The sequence below is a fragment of the Taudactylus pleione genome, unplaced genomic scaffold (assembly GCF_031769625.1).
Source record: "Taudactylus pleione unplaced genomic scaffold, aTauple2 ptg000372l, whole genome shotgun sequence".
In the NCBI taxonomy this organism is placed as follows: domain Eukaryota; kingdom Metazoa; phylum Chordata; class Amphibia; order Anura; family Myobatrachidae; genus Taudactylus; species Taudactylus pleione.
In genome coordinates, this window is record NW_028284773.1 from 17,364,581 (window position 1) to 17,382,258 (window position 17,678).

At 45.9% G+C, this 17,678-nt stretch overlaps 1 protein-coding gene across 3 annotated transcripts in view; it reads left to right on the plus strand.

Annotated features, from left to right (window-relative positions):
• Positions 1–17,678, plus strand: part of PIGZ (phosphatidylinositol glycan anchor biosynthesis class Z (Gwada blood group)) — an 83,566-nt gene that overhangs the window by 47,136 nt on the left and 18,752 nt on the right. For 2 of the 3 annotated variants that reach the window (XM_088444849.1, XM_088444848.1), the window contains one exon: positions 8,248–8,367. In XM_088444849.1, coding sequence (XP_088300975.1) covers positions 8,250–8,367 — 118 coding nt within the window. In that variant the 5' untranslated portion in view covers positions 8,248–8,249. Of the gene's footprint in view, positions 1–4,222; positions 7,887–8,247; positions 8,368–17,678 lie in introns of those variants that run through there. The other variant, XM_088444850.1, reaches the window with a different exon arrangement.

The following is a 17,678-nucleotide window of genomic DNA, read 5'->3' on the forward strand; positions in this document are numbered from 1 at the left end:
TTTTCTTGCTGCTTCTGCTCTACACTCGGTTGGTTGTCATGATCCATAATGATGAAAACACACAGAGGGCTACTGCCCAATTAGTTACTGTGCTTTTATACACCGTGGGCTTATGCCCAAGAAGTCACAGTGCTTGTATACAGAGGGTTAAGGCCCAAGCAGTCACTGAGCTTATATACACAGTGGGCTTATGCCCAAGAAGTCACAAAGCTTGTTTACAGAGGGCTAAGGCCCAAGCAGTAACTGAGCTTGTATACACAGAGGGCTTATGCCCAAGAAGTCACAGTGCTTGTATATAGTGGGCTAAGGCTCAATTAGTCACAGAGTTTGTATACACAGAGGGCTTATGCCCAAGAAGTCACAGTGCTTGTATATAGAGGGCTAAGGCCCAAGCAGTCACAGAGTTTGTATACACAGAGGGCTTATGCCCAAGAAGTCACAGTGCTTGTATATAGTGGGCTAAGGCTCAATTAGTCACTGTGCTTGTATACACAGAGGGCTAAGGCCCATGGAGTCACTGTGCTTTTAATTTATTTTATACACAGAGGACTAAGGCCCACGGAGTCACAGTGCTTGCATACAGAGAGGGCTAAGGCCCACAGAGACACGGTGCTTGTACACACAGAGGGCTAAGGCCATACATGCCTACCCTCCCGATTTTCTCGGGTAACCCCCCACACCCCCGGAAAGGCAGGCACTTCTCCCGCATTCTGCCCACTTCACTAGGAATGTGGTGAATATTAGCGGGAATCAGCAGTTCTGAGCATTGGGGGTGGGGCCTAATGACGCAATTCTATGAGAATTGCATCATTTAGTCCTGCCCCCAGGTGAGATATGCATAATCGCGGTGAATTCCCACGTAGCGGCAGGGCTTAACGACGAGATCCGGTGGCCCCACCCCCAACTTTGCTTACCTGCTTCACCTTCCTAGGCTTCTCCCGGGGAGGAATATTAAATAGTCGGCAAGTATGGCTAAGGGCCCACGGAGTCATGGTGCTTTTAATTTATTTTATACACAGAGGGCTAAGGCCCACGGAGTCACTGTGCTTGTATACACAGAGGGCTAAGGCCCACGGAGTCACGGTGCTTGTATACACAGAGGGCTTATGCCCAAGAAGTCACAGTGCTTGTGTATAGAGGGCTAAGGCCCAAGCAGTAACGGAGCCTGTATACACAGAGGGCTTATACCCAAGAAGTCACAGTGCTTGTGTATAGAGGGCTAAGGCCCAAGCAGTCACAGAGTTTGTATACACAGAGGGCTTATGCCCAAGAAGTCACAGTGCTTGTATATAGAGGGCTAAGGCCCAAGCAGTCACAGAGTTTGTATACACAGAGGGCTTATGCCCAAGAAGTCACAGTGCTTGTATATAGTGGGCTAAGCCTCAATTAGTCACTGTGCTTGTATACACAGAGGGCTAAGGCCCATGGAGTCACTGTGCTTTTAATTTATTATATACACAGAGGACTAAGGCCCACGGAGTCACAGTGCTTGCATACACAGAGGACTAAGGCCCACAGAGACACGGTGCTTGTACACACAGAGGGCTAAGGCCATACATGCCTACCCTCACGATTTTCTCGGGTAACCCCCCACACCCCCGGAAAGGCAGGCACTTCTCCCGCATTCTGCCCACTTCACTAGGAATGTGGTGAATAATAGCGGGAATCGGCAGTTCTGAGCATTGGGGGTGGGGCCTAATGACGCAATTCTATGAGAATTGCATCATTTAGTCCTGCCCCCAGGTGAGATATGCATAATCGTGGTGAATTCCCACGTAGCGGCAGGGCTTAACGACGAGATCCGGTGGCCCCACCCCCAACTTTCCTTACCTGCTTCACCGTCCCAGGCTTCTCCTGGGGAGGAATATTAAATAGTCGGCAAGTATGGCTAAGGCCCACAGAGTCATGGTGCTTTTAATTTATTTTATACACAGAGAGCTAAGGCCCACGGAGTCACTGTGCTTGTATACACAGAGGGCTAAGGCCCACGGAGTCACGGTGCTTGTATACACAGAGGGCTTATGCCCAAGAAGTCACAGTGCTTGTGTATAGAGGGCTAAGGCCCAAGCAGTAACGGAGCCTGTATACACAGAGGGCTTATACCCAAGAAGTCACAGTGCTTGTGTATAGAGGGCTAAGGCCCAAGCAGTCACAGAGTTTGTATACACAGAGGGCTTATGCCCAAGAAGTCACAGTGCTTGTATATAGAGGGCTAAGGCCCAAGCAGTCACAGAGTTTGTATACACAGAGGGCTTATGCCCAAGAAGTCACAGTGCTTGTATATAGTGGGCTAAGCCTCAATTAGTCACTGTGCTTGTATACACAGAGGACTAAGGCCCATGGAGTCACTGTGCTTTTAATTTATTATATACACAGAGGACTAAGGCCCACGGAGTCACAGTGCTTGCATACACAGAGGACTAAGGCCCACAGAGACACGGTGCTTGTACACACAGAGGGCTAAGGCCATACATGCCTACCCTCACGATTTTCTCGGGTAACCCCCCACACCCCCGGAAAGGCAGGCACTTCTCCCGCATTCTGCCCACTTCACTAGGAATGTGGTGAATAATAGCGGGAATCGGCAGTTCTGAGCATTGGGGGTGGGGCCTAATGACGCAATTCTATGAGAATTGCATCATTTAGTCCTGCCCCCAGGTGAGATATGCATAATCGTGGTGAATTCCCACGTAGCGGCAGGGCTTAACGACGAGATCCGGTGGCCCCACCCCCAACTTTCCTTACCTGCTTCACCGTCCCAGGCTTCTCCTGGGGAGGAATATTAAATAGTCGGCAAGTATAGCTAAGGCCCACAGAGTCATGGTGCTTTTAATTTATTTTATACACAGAGAGCTAAGGCCCACGGAGTCACTGTGCTTGTATACACAGAGGGCTTATGCCCAAGAAGTCACAGTGCTTGTGTATAGAGGGCTAAGGCCCAAGCAGTCACGGAGCTTGTATACACAGAGGGCTTATACCCAAGAAGTCACAGTGCTTGTGTATAGAGAGCTAAGGTGCAAGCAGTCACGGAGCTTGTATACACAGAGGGCTTTTACCCAAGAATGCTTGTATACAGTGGGCTAAGGCCCACGGAGTCACGTTGCATGTATACACAGAGGGCTTATGCCCAAGAAGTCACAGTGCTTGTATATAGAGGGCTAAGGCCCACGGAGTCACGCTGCTTGTATACACAGAGGACTGAGAACCATGGAGTCACGTTGCTTGTATACACAGAGGGCTAAGGCCCACAGAGTTGCGGTGCTTATATACACAGAGGGCTAAGGCTCACGGAGTCACGATGCTTTTATTTTATTTAATACACAGAAGGCTAAGGCCCACAAGTCACGGTGCTTGTATACACAGAGGGCTAAGGTCCACAGAGTCACGGTTCTTCTATACACAGAGGGCTAAGGCCCAAGGAATCACGGTGCCTGTATACACAGTGTGTTACAGCACCAAAATATAATTATTTTTTTTTTTTACTTTTAACTTTCTTTTTTTACTTTTTACATTTTTTTTTTAAAACACAGCCACTTGTGAGTCACGGTGCTTGTATACACAGAGGGCTAAGGCCCATAGAGTCACGATGCTTTTAATTTATTTTATACAGAGAGGGCTAAGACCCACGGAGTCACGGTGCTAAGGCCCAAAATATGTTTTATTTTATTTTATTTTTTTTTACTTTTAACTTTCTTTTTTTACTTTTTTTAAACTTTTTTTTTAACACAGCCACTTGTGAGTCTCGACACTTTAATCAGTATAGCGCAGCAATGCAGTATACATCAGCGTGCAGTCAGTGTGCCCCCTTACACAGTCACTTTGCCAACACAGTCACGTGTGAGTCTCTGGACATAACACTTAGGATCTGATTCAGACCCGCTCGCTAAGGTGCGATCGCTCGCTCCGAGCGATTTTCGCCCATCTGCGCATGCGTATAATTCGCAGTGCATATGCGCAAGCAATTCGCTGCGATCTGATTTTGGTTGCTCGTAATCCACTATCAGATAGCTGCTTTGAGTGACAGATACTGTCGTTTGTGGGAGGTAACAGGGGAAGGTGCTTGTGAACGGGAGAGTGGATGTGCGAACGCAGGCGTGTCAGGCCGCCAAAACGCAGTTTAAAGGGCGTGCATAATTAGCAAAGTAGCGTCATTGTACACGTCACCTGCATGTATTTCAGCCAGCACTGATCGCTGTGCTTGCGGCATGTTAAGGCAACCCCAAGGGCTGCGAGGAACTCCAATGGCTCACGATGATCTTGATTAATCCTTCATTTCCCGGAGATGAGGTGTGTTGCGAGTGGCAAGGGGGCGTCTTCATACACTTGCGAGCACACTTTGCCGTAGCTCGGTAAAACATAGTGGGCATCCTTACGCGATGCAGTGTTAGCACTTCATTTAAATACCCGGCCCCTTTTCGACCGCAACTTGTGAGAGGGTCTGAATGAGCTCCTTAATCAGAAGAGTATAGCGCAGCATACTTCAGCGTGCAGTGTGCCCCCTACACAGCCACTTTGCCAGCACAGCCACTTGTCCCACTCAGCCAGTGATATCTGTGCCCCCTATGCAGCCACTTTGCCAACACAGCCACTTGTCCCACTCAGCCAGTGATATCTGTGCCCCCTATGCAGCCACTATGCCAGCACAGCCACTTGTCCCACTCAGCCAGTGATATCTGTGCCCCCTATGCAGCCACTTTGCCAACACAGCCACTTGTCCCACTCAGCCAGTGATATCTGTGCCCCCTATGCAGCCACTATGCCAGCACTGCCACTTGTCCTACTCAGCCAGTCAGGGGCGTATCTAGCCATTGGCCAGGATGGCACTCGCCAGGGGCGCCGGCCGAGGGGGGAGCCATCCGGCAGTGCCATCCATGGCCGGGGGGTAGAGATGTGTAGAGCCGGGCAGCCGCTGCCAATTGCCGGCGGCAGCCTGGCAGACACAATTAATGAATAAAGTTATTTCTTTTTACAAGACGCGCGTGACGTCATGACGTCGCGCACACCTCATCTCTGCACTGAAGAGGAGCCTGCCACAACCAGAAGATATAGGAAGTATGTGTGTGAGCTGCGGAGATTGGATGCGGTTGGCCAGGGGCAGCTGGAGGTGGGTTTGACTGTGCCTATTAGTGCTTTTTCCAGTGGCAGAACTAGCAGGGGTGCCCACTGCTATGAAAGTGCCCGCAGCCGCTGGCAATATGATGAGTCAGAATGACTCATTATATGCCACTGTGTCACGGGCCACCAGTAATAGAATGTGCAAGGAATCTGTGGATATGATCCGGCCAGAGGAGAGGAGGTGTTGGGTGGCCTTTTCCTCTCTTTATTTCTTCCTACCCAGGCCCTCTATGAGGCTGACTTTGCCGCTGGTGAGAGGGTCTGATGTCACGATCTCGTGACTGACCCCCGGTGCCAAATGTGAGAGGGACAATGCAATGAGGAGCAAGAGCAGCCCTCTCCATTTGCTGCATTTATCGACATATAGTATGTCGTGAAAATTGCTGCGCTGGATATACAATGTTCTTTGGGCATTAGTCAATAAGTGATATTTTAGCTGCTACGTACTGAAGCTGACGCTTGTAGTTCCCCTGTAGCCTAAGAGCCATTGGTAGGTGTACTATTTATTTGTGGATAATCGTATGCCTGTTTGAAAGTGTTAGTGACTAAGAAGCATTACCGTGTGGTATAATGTGAATAAGAGGCATTACCATGTGGCATAAGGTGAATAAGGGGTACTACTGTGTGGCATAATGTGAATTGTGGGCACGACTGACTGTGTGGCAAAATTAAAATGTGTACTCCTCAATGGTCAGCACCCTGCATAAAAACACCCTACATAAAAACACCCTGCATAAAAAAATCCTAAGACCATAAAGGGGAGGGTGCAAGTCCCTTACTTTGCCAGGGGCGTTCAGACCCCTAGATACATCCCTGCAGCCAGTGATATCAGCAGAGCAGTGCGCAGAGTGGAGCGTGCAAGTGAAATGGGGCTGAGTCCCGGTCTCAGCTCCTTAGGTAGAGGCGAACTCTCCGACGTCAGGAGGCAAAAGTTCGGCCTCGCAGTGGGATCCAAGTCGGCGGTAACAGCCAAGCTGCAGCACAGGTGGACTCGGATCCCCGATGTTCGGAGCGGTTCGGATTCCACATAATCCGAACCACTCATCCCTAATAGCAACCCTATTCCAGGGAATAATAGCTTTGGATTTCCAATGATAAGGCACAATACATACAGTACCACTTTCAATATGGCAATTATCTTCAGCACTTCCCAGTGTCAAAATGCTCTTTAACCACTTAACCAAATAATTTTATTTTTTTCAAAAAACCACACCAAAATTGTCACTTGTTTTATGATTGAATTAGGTCAAGAATATCTACTTAATACTTATCCAACACGATTTTATAAAAAAAAATTTTTTGGAAACATTTACTATTAACATTAATTTTTAATATATCAGTCATCAATATATAAAACCACTGATGTTTAAAACATTGCCACCATCACGACTTTGCTTCTCCCAGCAGCTGCCAGGTACAACTGGGTGGCTGCTGGGGAGTGGGGGTGATTCATTTACATTTCCCTAGCTGCTGCTTCTCTCTGGGGGGGCTCCTGCAATGCCGACCGATCAGTGATCATCAGTACGGCAATCACTCGGGAAGGGTGCAGGGATGTAGAGGGGACGGGAGGTACCTCTGCTATTGACGTCGGCCGGAAGATTATCTTCCGACAGCTGCCCACTGTGCGTTACTGACACGTCGCAATGTTTGCGACCATATCAGATAACGCACTGCCTGGTGTGGTCACAAACGATGCACCCAGTGTATGCAAATTCGGCTAAGTGACGGCACGGCAGGCGATCGCATGGCAAGGCATAAGCTCGCCCACTATGTCTTGGCGCGCGATCACTTTGTGTATGCAGACATCCACCAGCCTGTCTTAAGATGCCCACATGTGCACGTCATCTCCAGGAAGTGAATGCAACCATCGGTACATCGTGTACCATCGGAAGCAAACGCAGTGCTTGAGGTTGACTATCCCTACCTCATGCACTGCGATCACTACAGTGTGAAATACAACCAGGTGACGTGTACTATGACGCTGCCTGTTAATTATGCATGCCTCTGAAATGGCGTTGAGACGCTCAGGCACGTCTGCGTTCGTATCTCCACTCCCTCGTTTCTAGCAGCCAGCCCCTGTCACTACTCACAAACGGCTTCCCGATCTCTAACACTGGTTCGTGCACTGCGATGCATACGCATGCGCAGATTGTGACAATCGGCCAGCTATGAGTGAGCGCATCCTAGCGAGCGGGTCTGAATCAGGTCCTCAGCCTCTTGCACAAGTCAGAGTTACATAGCACTGTACATATGCTTTTTAATATACTTTCAATAAATTCAATATATTTCAGCTGATCTCAGTATCCCTCAAGAATTCTCAGTATATGTCAATAGTTCTTAGTATCTCTAATATACTCTGTCAAAGGCTCTTTACAAGTTCTCAGAAACTATTTAACAATTCTCTCTGTCTCACTTTCTTCTTGTGTCTCTGCAGTGGTTACTCAGAGCACTATCAGCCAGGCCTCAGTGGCTTCTGTCACCCTCCCCACTTCAGTGATAACGCTTTGCCCAGTCTCTTATCTCTCACAGCAGACCTGCGGCACCTCACCCCACTCTGCCCTCTGTTCCTCAGCGTCTCCTGGTCCTAACTGAGCAATAGGGCTGTAGGGACGGTGGTGGTGCGGCTGGTGCCTCCGCACAGGGCGGAAGCCTCCAGGGTCACCGGCCACACACTTCCCAGATCCGCAGGAAAAGACCTTGTGCAGTGTGCAGGGCGCACCAAAAACGCCGGTGAAAGATCCCGCCCTCACTCCAACCCCCTGGATGGAAAGGTAAGAGCTCAGGGGGAGGAGGGGGGCGGGGTGGGAGCGAGAGGGGCGGCAGTGCTGCACAGAGCGCCATGCCATCCAGATATGGTGCTGCTGAGCAATGTGCAACCACAAACTCCTAGTCCTGTTGCTGGCTTGTCTCTGTATTGTGCATTAAACAGTATCCTAAATTACAACATCCATTAGCTTCTATGGAGCCAGAGGTTTTACACAAGTATGTTCAAAATATAGATATTCTCTTTATAAATTTCAATTTCCTTGTTATGTAACATCTTGTTTCTCAACATTTTCAACATTTATAAGTGTCTGTGAGTCAGAAATAAGGCTTTGACTTTAACCATTACTACTGTGCCATTCACTTCAGCCATGCAGGAACAGATGCTGTGGGGAGCCCTGAGTCTCCTGCGTGTAATGTGGTGCCTTGTTCCGCAGAAGGGATACCTGCACCCTGATGAATTCTTTCAGTCACCTGAGGTCATGGCAGGTATGTGTCTCTATTTGCAAAGTGTATTGGCTGTACCATGTAAATTGCCTTGGTTTTTGCAACGGCGAGCCTAAATGATAGGCATATAGTATGGCTGATCTCACTTCCCTGCAAGATTAGGCACATTGGTACCCTATGTACTGAGGTAATTGAGGCATTTTGGCTATTTTTCTCTCCCGAACTGATGCACTGTATAAAGTAGTCATTAGTGGAAGAGTACAAAAATTGGATGAAAGCTAATTTCCGATGTTGAAAAGTCTGCACCTGCGCAGGACCCATTCTGTGCATGTGCAGAACGGGTTCTGCGATCTTGCTTGCAGATCCCCAGGCAGCACCATGATTGACATGATGCGGCGTTTGGGAAGCGGTTTGGGTCGCCTCTATTTTCTGGGAGCGACGAGGCCAGGGTCTGCGTCGGCGGATGCAGATTCCTGTCCTCTTGTGTGGTCAGGCTGTGGAAGGCTTCAGCACCCGCAGCCTGACCGAAGAAGCAACCATCGGTCTAGATGGTGATCCCAGCCTGCGACGTTGGTCACAGAGCTGGGATTGCAAATGCAGCAAGGAGGTGTGTGACACCTCCTTATGCATTTACATGTGAGATGGACGGATTTGCACAGTCACTTGTGCATGGCTGTGTAATAGCGTCCATCTCTGAATCAGGCCCAATGTCTCTAACTTTTAACAGTATTTATAATAGTACATACATCTGAACACAGTTGTCTTTACCAGTCCTGTTTATTTTCTAAAAGAAATATACTAAATATCTAAAAATGTACTTAACAAATTTGTTTCACTGTCACTTACTGTATCTTGGCTACATAGCTACACCTTCTCTCATGATGGATAATTTGTAGTGTATGTTATTGTAGGCTACAATTGTATAGAGTGGCCTTGTTTATAAAGTGCCCTCTGCATAGGTGCACGCAGTGTTAATGCCACACGCAAGCAGCCAATACTTTCAGTCGTAGATCGATATTGTATGCAAAGTGGTGCAATGTCAGTGGGCATTGCTGGGCGCTAACAGAGGGGTTTCTAGCCAGACCCGGGTATGTTTTGGTCAGCGACTGCGTCGAAACACACAGTTGCACTGACCAGGCAGCCATGTTCAGACCGAGAATCTGTGCCTCCAGAGGGCTGTGCAGTCTTTGACAGTGTGACCGATGGTGTTCCTTAATACGCACAGCGACAGATTAGCGTCATAGCCGGTAGGCATCTCATTAGCAAGATCATCGGCCGTGGCATTAGCATAAAGACGCAGTCGCGGCAAAAAATGCAGTCATGGCTGCAACTGCGTCTACCTCTGAATCAGGCCTATACATGTGTGCTGCAAGTCACTCTGGTGTTGGGGGTACATGGAAATATTTGTACAAAAGTGTAAACATTATATCACAGTCCAACCACACAGCACATACATGTCATTTCTTTTTACCCTTAAACTATAACAACTTTAGCCTAAAGACATGTTCTGTTTAGTCTGATTTATGGCTTAAATTAGTCATGGGACTGAGGGAACATTGGTAAAAGGACATACGGCGCTTCAATTCAACTGATATGAGGAACAGATAATAACTGCTCCAGTCTCCTGGGGTCCAATCTCAAAGACACTAATGCAGAAATGACCAAGCGCTAGGGATGACCATCAATGGCAGGGATGCGCCAATGTATTTTTTTGCCCTCGGCCTGCAGTGCTTAATCCTATTCTTAGCCTTGCCCCCTTCACTTAACCTACCTTATCATGACTGACAGCAGGGTTGACCATAGATGGTTTCCTTGTTGATAGATAATGCCAAAAGCATCATCAACCATCGGAGATAGACCTGTCGATGGCCATCCCTAACCAAGCACTTCTTATCTGTTAAATATAAAGTGTGGTGAGGGGAAAAGGGGATGGAGTTGCGGACATAAAAGGGAAGAAAAGTGAAGTCTCAAACACTTGATCCTCAATCTCAAAACAACCCACAAGTCAGAGCAGGGGCTGGTTGGAAAATTGAAGCCTCTGGTCTAGACTGCAGCAGTACCCCATCAGCAGTGGCCTATCCTTAAAAGGTGGTTATAGATATAGGGCTATCCAAGGGTGAAATGCCCAGTTGCTGTTCCCAAAAGTGCCCAGCCCACCCTTGAATCAGAGATGGATGTTGATTTTTTTGTCGGACAATCACAATCATTTCTTAACTGCCTCTTGTACATCTACCCACATCTCACCACGCAAGGCTTCTGACACACTGCCTGAAGAATTCACGACAGGTGAGGAAACTTGTTGGGTCACACCCACTAACTGCATTGCACACTGCTTCTCACACAGTCAACAGAGTGAGATACTAATTTGATCTCCCCCAGGAAGATTCTTTATTATATGAAGTCGTTTTTACTTATTTATTGTGGGTTCAAGATTGTGAGTTAACATAGTTTTAAACTGTCAACTTGCTCAATAAACACCATTTTATTTTCAGTACATTAACTGAGCAACTACTGTGGTTAGATAAAGGACCTGGGATCATACATAAGTGTAAATACACTGGTTTCCTTATTTAAGATGGTGCACAAGTCCGCATCGGATTAATGATTCCACTATATCCCCTTCCTCAAGGTGAGGTATATTGAGATTACCAGTGACTGCCAGAAAGGTTATTGTTCTTGGACTTCCCTCTTAAGTTAGGATTGACGTCACCTGTGTTGAACTAGTTAATTGATAAGAAAGGTGTTTCACCACAGGTGATGGCAATGGGCCAAGTTGGGAGGTATGGGGTGAGTGTTGATGTACAAAATACTGCCATTAATAGAATAAGTCAGGTAAGAAAATAATATACTCTCCATCAACACTATTTAACTAGCGTATGTAGAAGCGGGTTACTCTCATGCTCAAGTGAGTATACAGCAATGTCTGTGTTTGGGAGCTGCCTTACTTGGAAAATAGTCCAGCTTTTCTGAATTAGCACAATGCTATGAGTGTTTGTGCTGGGTGGTAGTTGTGTCTGTGTGGTGTATTATGTTTAGTATTGTGTACACACCCTTCCCTCTCCCTCCCTATTCCCATCCTCCTTCAGCTGGTTTTTTGATTATTTATTTGTACAAATTGACTTAATACAAGGTCTGGAAGCTTCCAACATTGTAATTGTGTTTATTGTGTTTCATGAGTGGTGTGCTCAGTTCACACCCATTCCCCAATAGCACACTGACAATGCACATAATATCCTGACATACTTTTGCATCATTTCTTCACATATACCAGAGAGCGTTTTTGAATTGACCCCACTTGAAAATCCTGTACATCGAACACCTTACATGCATTTATTACACTCTATACACTATATTGTACACCACACATCAACACCTACCAACTTGAATCAACATCCATAAGAGGTGCAGCGTTGATACCTGCCACTGGTTAGCCTATTCAACTGGCAGCTTGTCTGCCAAATCCAGCCCCCAACACAATGTAAACTGGCCCATGAGAAATTCCTGGCAGACATTACTGATGGTTGCATTCCACACATAGTTGTCAATTCCGCTTATAACAAGTGAAGTTGGGCTTACCCATTTACAGTTTGGCTTTTCATTTTGCCCTGCAAGATGCGGGATTATTAGGTTTTTTAAAGTTTTTTTGTTGCACATGCGAGAATACTTGTGACAGACAATACTGATGTCATACGAAGGGAAATACCAGCGGGAATTTTCGTTTAGTATCACTGTGATACAAATGAAAATTCCACTGGTATTTAGTAATACTTGCCCCTCCGGCGAAGTCCAGCGGAATCCTCGTCCTAGACGAGGTCCTTAGCTGGGCTGTTGGCAGCCTAACGCTGCCAGCAACGGGGCTCCAGGGTCATGCGCATGCGCGACGGTCCGTCTGCGCATGTGCATGACAGGGAGACCCGGCAGTGCCTGGAAGGCTTCGTTGAAGCCGGAAAGGCACCGCCGGGTCTCTATTGCCGGGAATGGGGCCCGCATCGCTCTCGCCATCTTTTAGATGGCAAGAGCAATGCTGTACAAACAGCGGTAATCTAAGATTACCGCTGTTTACTAAATACAGCAAGATGGTATAACCCCTTTAGCGAGCGCTAAAGGGGTTATATTAGTGTCTTACTCCCAAAATGAAGGAGAGGAACCACCTGGCCGGGGCAGGTAAGAAGAGCAGGAGAAGAGAAGAAGAAAGGAGAGAAGAGCATGTAAGAAAGTAGGACATTAAAAGGGAGAAGGTACAAAATCAATAAGCTACAGTATATAAAGGAGAGGCAAAATCATTTAAGCCATATAAAGGGGGGACACAAAATCATTAAGCTCTATATAGGGTGGATACAACATTAATACAGTTGTTTGTAGTGAATTCAATGTCTAGCCTGGCAAATGTCTGAACATGTTGGCACATGCAGTCTTTTTATGTGTTCACAATGTTGAAATGTGAAACGCCGACATTCTGCACGTACGGGCAGCAGAATGTTAGGGTCAGGCTGTGCTAGGCAAGGGTTATGGTCTGGCTGTGGGAGGGAAAGTTTAGGGTTAGGCACCAGGGGGAATGTTAGGGTTAGGCTGTGGGAGGGAAAGTTTAGGGTTAGGCACCAGGGGAAATTTTAGAGTTAGGCTGTGGGAGGGAAGAGTTAGGGTTAGGCACCAGGGGGAGTGTTAAGGTTAGGCTGTGGGAGGGAAGGGTTAGGGTTAGGCACTAGGGGGAGTGTTAGGATCAGGCTGTGGGAGGAAAGGTTAGGGTTAGGCACAAGGGGGAGTGTTAGGCTCAGGCTGTGGGAGTGAAGGGTTAGGCACCAGGGAGAATTATAGGGTCAGGCTGTGGCAGGGAAGGGTTAGGCACCAGGGGGAATGTTTTGGTCAGGCTGTGGGAGGGAAGGGTTAGGCACTAGGGGGAATGTTAGGAACAGGCTGTGGGATGGAAGGATTAGGGTTAGGCACTAGGGGGAATTTTAGGGTCAGGCTTTGACAGGGAAGGGTTAGACATTAGGGTGAATGTTAGGGTCAGGCTGTGGCAGGGAAGGGTTAGGCATTAGGGGGAATGTTAGGGACAGGCTGTGGGAGGGAAGGGTTAGGCACTAGGGAGAGTGTTAGGGTCAGGCTGTGGGAGGGAAGGGTTAGGCACCAGGGGGAATGTTGGGGTCAGGCTGTGGGAGGGAAGGGTTAGGCACTAGCGGGAATGTTAGGGACAAGCTGTGGGAGGGAAGGATTAGGGTTAGGCACTAGGGGGAGTGTTAGGGTCAGGCTGTGGGAGGGAAGGGTTAGGTACTAGGGGGAATTTTAGGGTCAGGCTTTGACAGGGAAGGGTTAGATATTAGGGTGACTGTTAGTGTCAGGCTGTGGCAGGGAAGGGTTAGGCATTAGGGGGAATGTTAGGGACAGGCTGTGGGAGGGAAGGGTTAGGCACTAGGGGGAATGTTAGGGTCAGGCTGTGGGAGGGAAGGGTAAGGCACTAGGGGGGGAATGTTAGGGTCAGACTGTGGGAGGTAAGGGTGGATCCAGAAGACATAGCTGGAGCCTCCAGAACCAGCGTACCAGGTACGTCACCGCTAGACCACAGGTTTGTCAACATTCTAATCATGTCAACATTTCATCAGTGTTGACATGGTAAATATTGACATGGTCAATGTCGACATTGTGAGCATGTTGATAAATATACCACATACCAGTGAACATCCCTTGTCTTGGGTTTGTTTTAAAAATGTGGACATTGAGGATCAAGTGTTTAAAACTTCTCTTTTCTTTTCTTTCCTTTTCCCCCTCCCCGATAATTTAATAGGTAAGAATGGCTTAGTCATTTCTGTATACATGAGAGAACATTGTCTGTCTTTATTGTAACACATTGTGTGTTTGAAGCTTTTTACACTGGGTAAAGTGAGCCTAGACATCAGGCACCCCAATACAACTGCAGACCCAATCTTCCCCCGTTTAGAGCTTGTACAAATTAAAAGCAATTTTACAGTGCAAGGAACTCCCTTAACAATGCATAATTTCCACATGTTTTTCTCATTTTATTAATCTCGTTCTGCAAAATAAAATAACATTTCTTATTTGTGCCGCAAAATCGGGTGTACCAGTGCAACTACAAACTCCTGCAAACGTCACTGTCTTGCCTGATTTTTACACTGCGCCTCCACTGTTATGTGCATCATAAATTGAGGCCCAGTGTATGCTCATAAATAATCATTCTAAATCAATGTTTTCAAACCTCTATACTCAAGGCAAACAAACAGTCCAAGTTTTAAGGATGTCCATACTTGAGCACAGATGGTTAAATCAAAATAACAGCTACAAATTAAGTCACCTGTGCTCAAGTATAGCTTTCCTAAAAACCTGGACAGTGAGTGTGCCATGAGGACTGAGGTTGGGAAACACTGTTCTAAATTATTAAAATATCCAATCAGATTTGGTTAGTCAGAGTGAAAAAACAGGTCAGCAGATGATCCCAACTGGCATGTATGTGATTTTATCTACTGAACTGAAAGTCTTGTGTAAATGTGTGTGGACAGTTTTTTTTATTGCAATTTGGTTATTCTTTTTGGTGTTTGAAGGACTGGATTTGGGCAATTTGATCCTCTATGTGACAAAATTGTTTACAGATCTGAGTGCTTGGTAGTGGGTTGAAAGATTGAATTACAGTGTGTGTGGCAATATTAAGAACAGAACTTCTTATGGACCAAGAGGTTGGCAACAATCTATTATCAGGAACAGATGCAAAGGGTATTAACAAATACCAAAGTGGCGCTACCACGGGATGTGTTTCTCAACCCTGTTTAGGGGCAGCTGTATAAGAAAGAGGATAGTCAGTCCTCACAAATATAGGGAGACAAAGATACAGAAATACTGCGCTCTGATAAACAGGGTTCAATAAGTCATGTAATAAATTTATTCCGAATGAGCAATTGCAACACAGATGATTAATATCAATATTCAGACACAATAATTGACAATTCAATAGAATTAAAAATATATATATATAATTAAAATAAAAAAATTGTGAGGTAAAAATAATTCAAATGTCACTTGTTTCCACAAGAAAAACATAAACCCAGATTGATGAATGGGGAGTTTAAGTATATGTCCTTATGGAATACCCTCCTGATATATTGTTTTGTTCAGCATGCAATGGTAATGAAACACATCCAGGGTATGATTGTAATCCTTGGGAAATGTTAGCAAAGCTGGTTAAGCCAAGTACCTCAGTTTTGGTCGCTAGGTATAGAGATATCTCTTTTTACCGTATTCCTTGCAATTCGGGTACAGTCTGCTAGCGGCATATGGGATCACCTCTTTATCATCACAGCTTGTGTCTCTGACCCAGTCAGCGTTGATGATACTGGATCAGAACCTCTATATACCCCTGCCTATACCTTCTAATATCCTACCTATAAACCTCTAAGGATGACGCTAATTTGCGTATGCAGTCATACAGTAAATAAAGACTTAAGACCTGGAATCTGTGGTTCCAAAGCACAAATATTATTCAGGTAAAAGTACAATCAGTTACACGCTATTGATCCAGACACAATTCGGCGCAAAGAAATTATACAGACCCAAGTACAGTATACATACGCAGCGCTTCCGGACCAGATGTTAGGCATCAGCAAGAAACCCCTCGTCTATCAGCATTCAGCACGAAGACTAAGAACCCAGTGTTGGAGCACACATATATACCCCCCAGAAATAGACAACACAATAGAGAAGTTTGTTGCTGATGCTATTGGTCCTCAAGGGGGATCCATCTGTTACAGAGCGTTTAACAGGCTGATTCAAATAGACTCAACCCAGCCTCCAACAACTGGGGGTCTCTGCCCTCCCGCCCCATGCAACATCCTAACAGTTATTTATATCATATATATTTTGTTGCTTGAAGTCTCTGCGGTCCATAACTCGAGAATGCATGATGCGATCTCCCCACCAATATCACCGGAATACTGTGGAAAGAGTACGCATCAGTACAAAACCAAACATGGCTTACTTAGCATGTATAAAACCTTAGTTACCAAACAATCTTTATTTCATAGCATTTATACTAAATGAACAACTTAAATCTTATACCTTAAAGCTTATGGAACCTTGTATGTGAATATGTAATGTGTGAGTATACGGGGTTTGATATAAAGACGCTAGTTAACTGGGGACAGATGCATGCGCATTTAGCTAATAAAACAGTGTTTTCATACAAGGTCTTATGCATTCGCTAAAATGCGTCTAGTTAACAGCACAATTGTGCGTATTAATGTATGTATGAGGAACGGTGCACTTAAATCTCACTTACTAAGTGAACACCTAGCAGTGTGGAATGCTGAGCCATATAGTTCCACCCGCCCCCCCTCTCTCAGCAGCCCCCACCTTCCCCATGCTCTAAAGAAAAATCCTTTGTTCTCCCAGACTCTTGTGTGAATGCAAATGTGTTACCCCAAGCTGTGAAGCTGGGGCCATCATGTCTGGGTGTGCGGCTAAAATCAGGTTAGGATTCAAACAAATCCAATTGTGTAGATCAATGCCTGGATTATATTACACTTGCCACAACTATACTTGTCTGCATACAGGGATTCCCAATTTGTATGTAAAAACACTCATTGTCTATTCTATTTACTTTTTCTCAGGAAGCTGTTCTTCCTGTTGCCCTTGGTAGATTATCAAAAACATTGCCATCTGTACTTAGCTTGTGAGTTGTAACTTAAAATGGCGCTGGTCGCAAAATGGCGTCTTGTAGATTCTTGTTTCTAAAATGGAGTCTAGCTGCCATTCAATTTTTAACTGATCTTGTCTCAGCCAATAATCCAGTTTCGACAGTCCACCCTTTGATAGCGAACAACATGCTATCACAATCTGCTATTAGAATTTAATTTAGGCTTACAGTTACATATTATTTAGTGTTATTATGGGATGGCACAAGATGGTTCTTAATCCATCAATAATGTGTCTCTGAGTGGGGACATAAAACTACTATTATACGCACACCGTGGATCTTGGAAGATCATGTGAAAGGTGTGGGAATGCACCAGTCTTATAAAAGCAGTCTTGAAGGGGAATTGAGACTTTACATTATCTGAGGTGTTTTAAAAATAGCATTTCAATAATACATTCTATGCATAGCTAAATATAATACATTAAATGATGGTATTTCCTAGTTCAGGGTTGTAATGCAGTTCTATATTTACCTTGGTATTCATATTGTCATTACTGACCACCATCATAGTTTCGTTCTTTCATTTTACTCTATTTTTACATTTTCCACACTTCAACACAACAGGAACACACCGGACGCATATGCCAATTATTATGATGACAATTAGTATAAGGATCAAGAATTTGCCTATGCTGGCGAACACTTCCTGGACCCA